The sequence below is a fragment of the Falco cherrug genome, chromosome 6, assembly GCF_023634085.1.
Source record: "Falco cherrug isolate bFalChe1 chromosome 6, bFalChe1.pri, whole genome shotgun sequence".
In the NCBI taxonomy this organism is placed as follows: domain Eukaryota; kingdom Metazoa; phylum Chordata; class Aves; order Falconiformes; family Falconidae; genus Falco; species Falco cherrug.
This window is the reverse complement of record NC_073702.1, coordinates 65230495-65244041: the sequence shown is the minus strand read 5'-3', so window position 1 is coordinate 65244041 and position 13547 is coordinate 65230495. Positions and strand designations below refer to the sequence as shown.

The 13547-nt window shown below is 42.3% G+C and overlaps 1 protein-coding gene across 2 annotated transcripts in view; it reads right to left on the bottom strand.

Moving 5' to 3' along the window:
- The window catches only part of SLC22A16 (solute carrier family 22 member 16), a 34790-nt gene extending 22862 nt beyond the window's left edge, over window positions 1-11928 (bottom strand). For both annotated transcript variants that reach the window (XM_055714683.1, XM_055714684.1), the window contains exon 1: window positions 11809-11928. In XM_055714683.1, coding sequence (XP_055570658.1) covers window positions 11809-11858 — 50 coding nt within the window. In that variant the 5' untranslated portion in view covers window positions 11859-11928. The remainder of the gene's footprint in view (window positions 1-11808) is intronic.
- Window positions 11929-13547: the final 1619 nt, after the last annotated feature.

The window sequence follows — 13547 nt, the reverse complement described above, 5'->3', positions numbered from 1 at the left end:
TAGAAAATTAGCATGTACTCTGTCTGCATGATATATTACTAGCATTACTTCTCACAGGGAAAACTCAATTCCAGTATCTTTGGTAACACTGCTGTCTTTTGCTCAACCTCTTTTTTGGGGACAAATCCAAACTGGGTATTTAATTCTCTTCCATGCTGTAGTGTTTCCATCAGCTTATGTAAGCAAATAATTTCACATCATAATCTGTAAAGTGTCTAATAGAATTTAAATGTTTTTATTGAGATTCCATCTAATTATAGACATAGGCAGTACTTCATATATAAACTGTTGTATTTCATTCTTCTTTTCCCATTTCGGAAATCAGATGTTTTCTGCTGTTTACCTTGATGACACATTTCATTTACTTTGTTCAAACTATGGAAGTTAGGTTTATTTTATCTTTTTTTTTCCCCTGTCTGTACTCCTGAAATAAAACTAATTGGTTTTCATATGAATTATGTTTTTATGTATTTGTTACTCTATTTAAATATTTCTATTGCAAAACTCTGAATCTGGTATAGCTGAAGGTACAAATACGTGGATTGAATACATGCAACTAACAATGTATTCTTCAAAGACTATTTTGCAAAATAAATAGGTCTTACCATTGTCATAATGTTTTTTAAGAACGTTTTGTTTCCTATTCATGGTAATACCTAAGCAGATTTGGATGCAGACAGCTCATTTTCAGTCTGAGGTCTACATAAATTCTCTTCATGCCACGCCACACATATTGTTAAGCATACTATCCAAGGCTTTAAATTTCTGTATCAGAAATATAATTCCTCCTTGCTTGGAAAATGATTGTAAAATTTCTCATTCTTACAAGTTTCTGAAAGTTCTCATGGGAAAAGGTGAAACAAGTAAGAAATCTGCATAATTAATTTAAGAATACTGGATATCACTTTCCCAGCAAACGTCTGTAACCATTCCAACACATATTAGTATCTTCCAAATTTTCAATTAGAAATAATAAGGAATATTAGCTCTGTGGATCAAATTATGTTTACACCATTTCTGTAAATATTTGACAGAAATGTCATGGAATTTCGGGTTGCTCTGTTGTTTCTGTCTTCCTTAATATAAGCAGTAATTTTATCCCTAGCACTACTTTTACAGCCTCAAATATGATTACAATGATTTAATCTATTTCTATGGGCTACAAAGGCATTGCATCACCTGGATAATGGGTCATTTTACTCTCCCTGGCCCCATTTGCAACTCTTGCAATGTCCTTTTGTTAATTCTGACTTTCACTACAGTGACTCTTCATCAAGAGCAAACCAGGAAAGCTTAAGCAGACACCTTTGTCCTACTAGCTTTTTAGGAATATTTCACTGAAAAAAAAAGTAAGTAATTACCACTTTAAAAAAATCTACATTTAGGGAAGTAAGTGTCAGATAATACTGTCTTCTAAAATTTGGGACAAAGTCAACACGTAAATCAAGGTATCACTTTAGGAAAAGTAACTTGGTTTCAGCCAGAGATTCTTTGCTGCCAAAGAGAACACAGCAAGTTGCAATTCTACCTGTATAGAATTCTACACTTGTAATTCTACAGTTCTACAGCTCGAAGAAAGAGATGCGATTTAATGCACAGTCTGGTATGGTCCAAGTATTGTCTTCTATTAAACTTGCGTTTGCACATCCGTATTTAGCAGCTACATTCTACATTCAAAAGGAAAACAGCCTCCACACCAACAGCTTTTCTCTCTTTGTGTAACAGAGTAGCTTGTAACTTCTACCGACTTTTGTTAAAGATCAGTTAGAACACCAAAGAGGAGTAAGACATAGCTCCCTTCTTCCACTCTTTTCGGGAGTCTACACTGATGATCAGTGTTCAGAGGCTCTTGCAAGTTCAGCTACTCTGTCCCACCCACGCTCCTGCTCGGCCAGGTTAGGATCCCTGACAGGCCATCTTCTCCAAGGCAAGGCAGGTTATCTCTAAATGCACATAAAAGAATGCTACTGAGCACAAGAGGACTCTCAGCTTCTGTTGCAGGTTTGTAGTCCACCTTCCCTCCACACTGTTCCTCTTCATTGCAGATGTGTAACACACTCTTTGCCTAGAAGTCCTCAACCCTTCCTCCCGAAATGGTCATGGGAATCTCCCCGATGATAAGACTGTATTAAATGATTAAATTCCACTGGAGAGCTTTTGAGTTTATTTTGTTTTGATTAGCAGCCTGGTCATGAACTTCTGTCGAATTTTTGTTTATTTATATCCCCTACCAGTTTCAGTCTTGGGTATTTGTTTGGCTAGCCTGTGTCTTCACAGGACAAGAAAAATATTTGTGTTTTCTCTCCTCAGAGAGATTTACACATTGTAGAGTATATAAAATAGAATGAAATGCCGAAAGTTGATTTAATAGAACTTGAATATGTGACATAACTGCCTTTGATTTTAACTGGACAAAGAGCTTTTCTACATGCTCTCTAAAGAAGACAAGTCAAAAATCTTAATACCATTATTGATCTTTCCCAAAGAAAATACATTTTCATTATTTTTATTGGTCATTTGTCTCTTCTGTGACCAACACACTGAGTTATTCTAAATTGTCCTTGATTTCTTAGTGAAAAGCAACCTTTTCATTTCCTGTCATTCAAGGAATATGATGCTACTGCCTTTTTCTTTAAACTGTTAAAAATGGAATTAATTTACATTAAAAACAAAGAAATGCAAATTACAGATTTGACTGTTTCCAAGGCTAAGAATGCACTTTGACCTCTTAGTAAATATATTCTGTAATGCTCTTCTACCTGCTTATACTTCCACAGTACTGTCAGGTTCTTTTCTTGAGTCTTTCTCTTACAGTGGTTCATACAAGGGAATAATCTGGAATAATGCTGTTTCCTAACCTTACATAAATTAAAGCAGCTGGATTCTGATCAGAACATCTGGGATTCTTCTACATAAATCTATTTTTGTACCAAATTCCCTCTCTGTTTTCAATGGGTGAGACAGAACTGAGCTTGGCTACACTGATCTACAAAGGACAACAGTTCTCCGAAAAGCTTAAAATACAACTGTAAGGGAGATGAGGTCCCAGTTGCTCTGACCCTGGGACTAAAACAAATTCTTGCCCTCAGAAGGGTGGAGCTATAAGAAGTCTATGGTATTTCCCAGCTCTATTAACTTAACTAGTTCCAAAGATGCAGGAAAAAAAATCCAATCAATAATTTGTTCTGGACTATAAGCCATTAATATAAATTATTTAAATGAAATGTGGTGTCATCACTATAATTTCACCATATATCAAATGGCTTTGTGTTAGAGAACGCCTTCAGATATTGCTTATCTATTATTGCTCATGTTTTCTCTTTTGTATTTGACTTTCTCTCTAGCACTAAACACACATCCATCAAATGAAATATTACATCACAGAAATGGTAATATTTATTCATAGAACAAGGGCTAAATGAATATTATTAGTAATCATAAAACGGTTTGGGTTGGAAGGGACCCTAAAGATCTACTTTCAGGCCCCTGCCATGGGCAGGGACACCTTCCACCAGACCAGGTTGCTCACAGCCCCATCCAGCCTGGCCTTGAACACTTCCAGGGATGGTGCATCCACAGCTTCTCTGGGCAACCTGTGCCAGTGTCTCACCACCCTCACAGTGAAGATTTTTTTCCTAATAGCTAACCTAAAGCTACCATCTTTCAGTTTAAAACCATTACCCCTTGTCCTATCGCTACAGGCCCTACTAAAATGTCTGTCTCCAGCTTTCTTATAGGCCTCCTTTAGGTACTGAAAGGCTGCAGTAAGGTCTCCCCGGAGTCTTCCCTTCTTCATGCTGAACAACCCCAGCTCTCTCAGCCTGTCTTCACAGGAGAGGTGCTCCAGCCCTCTGATCATCTTCCTGGCCCTCCTCTGGGCCTCTTCTAATGTTTTCCAATTTTTCACCAAGGACACTGAGATCTATGCTTGCAATTCAAAGGCTGAAAAAATGTATTTTTGACTACTTCATAAGTTCTAAATGATTGCATTAATCTTCCTTTTTCCTTCTCAGGAAGTTGCAGGTTTTATTCCCTCACTTTCCATACCTTTGGGATTTCCATGTTTTCAGAACAGCCTTGATCTCTCTCTTATTTCTCTGATCTTAAAGCTCTCAATTTAACAGTTCACCTAAATCAGTCCTTCCTGGAATTACCTGTATTCAAGGAACTGACAGCAAGGATAGCTGATGGAAAGTCAACAAGGTAGCAAGCATTGTAACAGTCATATTGATGCATATGTGACAGGTTTTTTTGATGTCTGACAGTAGAGCCATGCAAGGATCTTGGTATCAGCTTCACATTGTCTTGAGATGCTGGCTAATGTAACACCGAAAGTGTCCTGCCAGCAGCATTTCCCACATCCCAGCCTTCTAGTTAAGCCTTATATAGTTAACTTAGGTTTACAGAATCTGCATGTATACTGTATGCAAATAGTTAATTTAGGTTTAAAGTAATGAATCTGCATGCATACTGTATACTTGGATGCAATATACTGTATACAGTATGCATATACATCCATACTACTTACCTAGATCCTCTTTTCAAGCAGCAAGGAACCACAGATGAACCACCACCATCACTTACCTTGTCCTAAATCACTCAATGAAAGTAAGACAGATGGATCATGCCCTTAAAGGATTTAATTCTCCCCCTTGACAAGGTGACAAATGCAGATATCTGAAGTTTATACTATAGGCGTGTAAAGTTAAGTGGGATGAGCTCACTAGTGCCTCAATTTGGACAGCTGATTTCCTCATACAGCTAGCATAGACTTACACAAAGCGATCAGGTAGGAACTTAAGATACTTTCAAATTTCTTTCACAACTTAGAAGAAAGAAGTCACAATATGACTGGAAAAGTCCAGGCCATCACGGATATAACACATTTAAATGGTACTGAGCTCCATCCGAAGTGTGCTGCTGATTGCTCTTCACAGAGCAGGAGATCATTTCCGGTTTTTCAAAGCACCTTTTCGGCACTTCCTTCCTACTCCCGCTGCCTTATAGGCCTTTTCCATCTGTTCTCCAAGGTTTGTCCGGTATTCCTGCCTCAGCACCACTGCTGAGGCTGCACCTCTGATGCTGTTACCTAATAGTAATGCCTCCAAATATTAGGAAGAGGAAACACAACTTCACCTCTTAATGAAAACCTTTTCTTGAGAAAAGGGTTCAGTCTGTGATCCAATGGATGGTGCTTATAGATTCCTCAAACCACGTTTTCATGGCATGTGATTTTCAAAGAACATTTGCTGTGAGTGAGATGAGCGTTATAGTTTGGCTGCCAATGTATGATATTAAGGTGTACATTAGCTCTCTAGGTATTTCAGCATTTTTCAAAGATGGCTGAGATTTCTTTTGAAGTATATGGACAATCTGACAGATGAACCATCATTATTAGCCCTTGTAAATCTCTGTCTTGTACAGTTTGAAATCATGCTTTTTCCAGTCTTGGCCTTGCAACCAAGACTTAGCTACCTCATTTAATATTTTCTATGTCTTGCTTTTTTTTCCATATTTCTCAGAAGTTGAGAATCTCATGTTCTTGCTCAGCTGCTATAGCTTCATGCCTCAAGCTACCTTAAATAAAATGTCAGCTGTATATCTCAGTCCCATTCTTGCTGTGTACAGCAAAATGGTAGCACAGAAATTTTCACAGCATTTACTGAAGGCTCCTGGGCATTAGAAAGATTCTCTAAATTTAATGCTGTTTTCCACTTGTATTACTTCACTTCATGCAATAAACTGGTCAAACTTTCCATGAGTAAGCCCTTTTATATAACATTTCCTTCCAACTTTGAGATATCTTAGTACTGCTGAAAATCATTACCATTATGAGAAAATTATTGACAGAGCTTTTATAGGAGTGATATCCCAAGCCCAGGCATTGCATTACAGGGAAAAAAAACTGTGCAGTGCCTTATTATTTCCTTTTCATTCACACCATAATATTCTGGGATGAAACAGCTGATCATCCTTGATGTGTGTGATAACTGCCTCACACTGCCACAACTATGTCCATGCTACAGCTTTGTCTAGAAGCCACCCTGGGGGGTTGCCAACATTTCAGAGGGGCAGTTGAATCTCAGCAGCTGTTTTACAAATTGTAACCGATCTACTAGTTTTGAGCGTTGCTTGTATTGCAGGTTTTAGCCTTGGAGAAGTAATGGATACTACAAGTGCAATTTCATCCCGGTTTTATTTAGTTATTTTTCTATTAGTGTAATTACTTTTTAATCTACTTTTTCAATCCAGAAACAGGCTGGATGAGGTTGCCAGCACATTCTGATGCAGTACACTTTTGTCTACGCAGATCCAGCATTAGATTGCCGCCAACATGACCTGGATCCCAGCAAATGCTGTTAGTACATCTTGCAGACCACACTACTAGTGTTGCCACCATTATCCACGAGCACTTGCCAGTACCCAACTTTGGTTCTGAGTCTTGAGACTATTTCTACTTTTGCCTAGTCAGGCATAGATAATAAGATCTTTGTTTAAGCTGATACAGTCTGTTCTGTGAAAACACACGGCTTGACTTGCTTCTCCGAGGCTATTATGATGCCATACAACCAACAGGATCAAGTACTCTTTGCAAAATATCCAGACATGCCCCCCCCCCCAAAAAAAAAAGGGGGGGGGGGGAGGAGGAATGAAATGCAGTCAAGTCCACTTATTTTGTTGTATGAACATCTGAGATGAGCACAAACTGACTCGATGTTATAATATAGCATAGTTATAAAGTTGAAGAACATTTATCAAGTGTTTCTGTCAAACACCACCCCTGACTAGGAGCCAAAGGAGGACTTAGATTTGAGATTCTTCTACTGGCACATTCCAGTAAGCACAAACAGCTGTCCACTGATACGTTTTGAAAACTGAATGACAGATATGTGATAAACTTTTCCACTGTATAAAGTAGCTTGTATATGGGGAAAAAATTTTTTTTTAGAACAAGCTCTAGACCACAGTATTTATTTATCTTACGAAAGTGCCCAAAGCTTAGACAGAAATTCACATTAAATTATTTTAAAATATTAATTTTGTGTAGGATGTGCTAAACAACTAAATGTATTAGTATTTCAGAAAAAGCTTGTAATGCTTCCATTTTCTAAGTTAAAGCTAATCATCTGTTCAAATGCTGTAGAGGATTGCCTGTTTCTCCATACTAACTTGGAAAAGGAAAACCAATTCCTTTGCATGTCCAGCAAGTACACTTTTCTAGTTGAAAAATGTATTTTTGTTGGGGAAGAACCTTTCAAGACATCCGTAAAATATCTAAGTTTGAAAAATCATTGCTTGAAAGTATTCTTATTTTCTTTTTGTGGAAAAAAAAATAATGGTAAGCACAATCCTTGAGATACTTGGGACTCTGTTATTTGATACAAACCCAAGAATTCCTGGAAGTAACATGTACACATCACAATTTGCAGAAGACGTAATTTGATCACAAGAGCTGTGAGCTTTGAAACAAGAGAGAGGATAAGGGCATCAGCATTAAAATAGGAGCCTGGAAACATTCTGAGATGTCAAAAGACAGACCCTTTGGTGTAGGATTTTAGAAGTGAACCAAGAGCCTTACAGGGCAGGGAGAAGACAAATGGCATTAGCACTGTGTTCAAATATTGCTGCTATAGCACTGACTGGCAGGGTCTGCATTGTAAGAGTCCATTGAAAGAATCTCTACAAAAGTCATTTCACAAGTTAAGCATAGTCTCTGTTCTATTTATGAACACCAGAAAAGTTCCAGGGAAATTAACAGAAAATGTTGAAACTGTTGGTAAGTGTATTAATCGCTACTAAACACCATGTTTGGCTGCAACAGGTGAGCACCCTATCCAAACAGGCAGCCTGTCCTGCTTCTCTCCCCCTCGCAGCAACCATTACTAACCCTTGTATTGGTTGCATCTGAAGTCCAAATCATAGCAACTCCACTGACCAGGCAACAACTTCATGTAAAACAACAATGTAAAGATGTTCAAAACTGAACAAATACACAAACATTTCAGCAAAGACAAAGAGCAGTCACTGTTAATCTATTAGATAGTCTAACTGCTAGTAAATACATTATTTATAAAATCAATATTTGAAAATCGGGGTAACTTACTCAACTTTGCAAAAGACAGAGTATTTAAAAAAAAAAAACAAAACAAAAGCCAACTTTGCAAAAGATTCTGGAAATATTTCATTACAACACCTGGAAATAGCATCAGTGACACCCAGTCTTCCCCTCTCTCCCTGACAATTTTCACCACCTGCTTTTAGCTAAGCATAAGCCAAGATTTGAAAACTGTAAATCACAGGGAAAACTCTATGTACCATGTAAGATGCACCTCATAGCTACCAGACATTCCAGCTGGGAAATCAAATCCTTACTCACATCCACACTAAGGATAAGAGGTACCTTGCCAGATTTCTCTCTAGACAGCTATTCCTGATTAGATCATGTCTCTGTTCTGCACTTTTGTCATGCTGTGGATCAGAGCTGCAAAATACATAGCCTGTTTCTCAGCAGCTACCAGGCAATTAAGTTCTGTGTCCCGATGGTGGATTAAAGTCATTAAAGTTATTAGAAGTCTTTTACTTTACCTGGGAACTAGAAGTGCAGGCAGCATGAGCCAGCCAGCCCGCCCCTAAGGCATGCCTCCCTGCTGCCCACACACTGTGCTGCCAACCTCGATGCCTGTTGGCCATGTCTCCCCTTGCCCAGTACCGGGCCTGCCAGCCACGGCCAGCGGCCGACTCTCTCCTCCCTCCCTTACAGGCCCCTCGGTGGGTTTGTCCGGCTGGACTGGGTGGGCAGGCAGGGGCTGGGGAAGGGGCAGGGGGCAGAGAAGGTGAGCCCATAAGCACCGTCTGGCAGGAACTGCTGCATGGGAGAAGGGTACCGTTCAAGGCAGGTAAATCGCCAGCTTTAAGGCCTGGCAGCTCATTAAAGATGAGGCCATCTGAGGCAGACAGGACTCTTTTTTTTTCTTTCTCATTCACCTCTGCAAGAGTGAGCAGTCATTGCTCCAGAGACAGACTCAAGAACGATGTTTAAAACAACCTGCTTGAATTTATAGGCCACAGATGCTACCCATGCCCAAATTCAAAGACAGGCATCAAGCCCTCCTTTAACAGCAAAGGATACAGAAGCCCTTACATTTTTACGGTTGTTCATGCATGTCTCAAGACCCCAGTAAGAACTATAGCATCACTGAGACGTCTGAACGAGAGCCCGAATGGAAAGCAGAATATTGTCAGCATCCATGTTAACATCAATTCTGCAAAATTCACAATCTTAATTGAAGTGAAAGGTTTATATATTATCTAAATATGAATTATTCTTACATATATATTTAATATATTACATATTATATATATTGCATGTATACAATGCATACTCATTATATATACTGCGCATATATATAATGCATACATACTCTTTCAATGTATATATTTATATACACAAAAACAGCTGGCCATTCTTTACTGCATCTGTCAGATTTTAATAAAATCAAACAAGTCTCAAAATACTAACAGTCATGCTTGGATTGCTCAGAATCCAACTGTGGCAAATCTACAGAATCTATATGTAGTTCATAGGTTATATGGGCCCTATAAGAATTGCCTGAACTGAAGAAATGACTGATAATCTGTCAGCGTCATGATGGTGCATAAAACTAACCAGAACTAACTTCATAGTTAAAGTCAAGATTTTTTTATATGAAGTATGAACATTTATCTAGCAGTATCAGGTGATTTTAAAAAGAGGTTTTTACAACATTTTTTAAACAGCTGCATTCACCATAAGCCACTATTATACTCACTTGTAGCATGTAGTCTTTGAAATCTTGAACAGCCGTAAGTCTAACATGACTACACAAATTTTGGTAGTCTGCAGTTCATCTCAAAGGTCCCAAATCTAAAGCAACTCCTATTGAACTGCATCTCAAATAAACTTGCCCCTGGATGTGAGGTTATCACTGTAGAATTGTTCTGCCTTTAATTGCAAGAAGTAGTTGTGAAGACTTTATCTAAAGTATTGATGAATGTTCTCAAGTTGGAAACCTAATTTGGTAGTTACACATAACTACTTCCATGTTATTTCAGTAACCAGTGCCAAGTGCCTGCTTTCCACAAAGAGCACACAAGACAGAACAGCAACAGCAAAACAAATGATGCTAGGAACTGATTGCTAGGAATTCTCTCCTAGTTCACATAGAGCAAGGTTATTTTTGTTGCTGACCCAGAACTGATAATGAATGAGGTATTGTTCAGATAGATATGAACGCAAGTCACAGCTTAGACAAACATGTAATTTAAGCATAGGTCCCAGTTAAGCAAAGAAAAAGTCTTTCCATCCTAATCGTCTGCATAGGCTATCGATACCCACCACTACCGCTTGCACTTAATATTAAGAGCATATTCTGCTGTAGAGTTCAGGTATGCACTTCTACCATTAAAAAGAGCTCCCAGCCTGTGTTCAAAATGCTGCTCCTGCCTGCCCCTGATAGAGAGGAGATCAGCGCTGTGGGTTAGGCTAGCCCGGGGTGACAGCTAGAAAGCGTATCACTGCAATTCGACAACTTGAACCTGCAGCCAAACTGTGACATGTGGGTCTATTCCAGCTGTTCTGCAACTCCATTCTGCTCTGAGGAGTATGTGCCTGCAAAATCCATACCGATCAGAGCATCATGGAAGTACAGGACAGAACCCACTGTGAGGATGTGTGCCTCTCAGGCTTACACCCCATATCCTCTAAAATATTGTTTCCTTGCCAAACATTTCTTCTCTTGTTACCTGCTATAAACAGAGCCTCATATACCAGCCCTGCATCCACAGCTACAGAAGCATACACACCACATCTGTTTATCCCATCTAACCAACCCAGGCCTGTCTACACACACATCATAGCCACAAACCACACTGAGGAAAACTCGCCACCACACATCACACTATTTACCAGTAGAGATAATCCCTTGCCGATAAATATATATACATATACTCCATATCCATGTTTCACATGCAGTAAGCCCAACCTCAATAAAAACACACCATCTGTCACGCACAGCAAGCCTGTGCCCCTATGCAGAAACAGCCTGTCTGTGCCCCTTGCAATACTCCTGTACGTACTGCTTGTCCCCTCCCGTCACCCCTGAAGCACACGGGCTCCTCCAGGGCTGAGGCATGTGTGTATGCATGCGTGTGCACGCTCACAGGTGCAAGAAATGTGTGAACGTTAAGCGTCTGAGAGTGCACACACATGAACACGCGTGACTGCATGCACAGCGCATATGAATGCGCACGGTGCCTACAGGCGTGCGAGCCTGTGTGTGAACAAGTAGTGTGCGGGTGCAAATGGGAACGTGGCACATATACAGCTGTGCGTGCATAGCGCATGTGCGTGCATAGCGCGTGTGCGCCGCACGGGTCACGGCGTATGTATGGAGGGCTATATATAGGGGCGTGCACAGTGCTGTGAAGACAGGCGCCAGCGCCCCTCTGTGTAGTGCGTGTTTGTGGCCGGGGGCGCAGCGCCGTGTCCCGCGTGTGCCGGCCCCGCCGAGCGCGTGCGCCCCTGTGCCTGCGAACCCCCGGCGGCACGTGCAGCACCGCGAGCACACGCGACGCACGGCGCGGTCTCCCTCTGTCACCCCCGTGTGCCCGCGGGTCCCCCCGGCGGCAGCCGCCGTACCCTGCCCCGTGGGGGGGGGGTGTCCCTCGCTCCCCGCGCGGGGACGCGTGAGCGCGGGTGTGACAGTCCCCGCGAGCGCGCGGGGCAGCGGGCCGCAGCCCGCTCGGGACGGGACGGGGCTGCGCCGGTACCTGCCGAAGTGTCCCAGGGAGTCGAAGAGCCGCTCGGAGCCGGGAGCCATGGCGGGGCGGCAGCAAGCCGGGAGCCTCGGCGTCGCTGTCCCGGCGGTGCGGAGAACAAGCACCGGCCCGGCCGGGCCCGCCCCCCCGGCGGGGTACGGCGCGCGCGGCCCCTCAGCGGGCGGGCGGGGGGCGGGGCTAACGGTCACCGCCCCAGCAGCCACCGCCCCGCCGCCAACCGTCCGCCGCGCGGGGACGGGCCCCGGCGGGACGGGCGGGAGCCGGAGGCCGGCGGCCCCGCTTGCCTCAGCGCTGCGCGGACGGCGCCGGCGGGCAGGGGCAGCCGGGCGGGCTTACCTGGGCCGCAGCGGGAGGGCGGTGCGCGGGGGAGACGGGCCGCCGCGGCCGTGCCCCTGCGGGGGGGCTTTCGCGCCGGAGCGAGCGGCTTCTCTCACACGGAGCGACCGCCTCGGCCCCTTCCCGCTGAGGGACGGGTCCCGCCGCGCGGCTTCTGCAGCGCGCTCTTCCTTTCCACGTTAAAACTAAATTAAAAGAGGCAATTATGTGCTTAAAGCCTCCTGCGACAATAATTTATAATCTAACATATTTAGGCTCTAGTGTATTTCATATGGGCGTTTTCAATCAAAGGAGGGTATAAACAGTTTTTTCCCAGGACGTTATCTGAATGTTATTAAGAATCGGTTTTAGTAGCCTCATAATCTGCTTTGTTATTTGGATCTGTTACATGGGGTTTGTTCATAGTTTTAGCACACGATGTAAAACAGTATTATTTAATAAAGGTAAAATACGTGTCTGCATGACTGTCATTAGTGCTCCAATTTTTAATGAAGTCTCGATTATATTTGGACTTATTTTTCTGTCTTATCCAGAGTAGACCAAGATAATCAATTTGAAACTGTCTGAGGATTAGTAAAGTGAGTTACAACAGGAGACCTTTGTAATTAACTTAGCAGTGGATTTTGTTGGAGATCTGCTCTAGCAGGGCAGTCACTCTGGGCTCTGAGAATTAGGCAAAATACAGAAAAACTGTTGCAGGTGCAGCTCTCATATTTAAGATTTTTCCTTCCCAGAGCACTTGATTTCCCTTCTTGGGTAGATCCAAGTTCAAGTTGTCCCTGCTCTGGGTAAGGAGATGGACCAGATGCCCTCCAAAGTCTCCTTCCAACCAAAATTATTTTATGATTCTGTGATGAAAGACACATTTCCAGCTGATTGCATGAGCTCTTTCTGGGCTACTCTATTGAAAAACACGGGGAAAGAAACCCAAAAAACCAAAGTCAGTTCAGTCTTATTATATCCACACTTTGTTTTTCAGGAAGCAGAGAAAAAGCTGAGAAGTAAACCCCTGTTAAATCACTGGAAGTCAATCTTCCCTTTCCAAAACCTGATCCAAATGCTTCTGCTACCGCACAGGCTGCGAGGCTCCACCGTTTCACAGGGAAATGTGCCTTTAAGAGGCTCTGGCACCAAGCAAGCACCACAACAGTTCCTCTGCGCAGAGCAGATGTTGGGCCTTTGGGATGACAATCTGTTCCAGTGCAGACCTGGAAAAAGCAGATGTTTGTCAGGCTCCTTGGCTCTGAGCGACTCCTGACCAGACCAGCAAAACGAGCAAATACCATGTTACACAACTAGGAATCTGAGTAAATTCAGCAGAGGATTGCTCCTCACAGCTAGTGTGGTGTTAGGCCCCTCACCTCACCCAACAGTTCTGAAGGCATTGCTACATT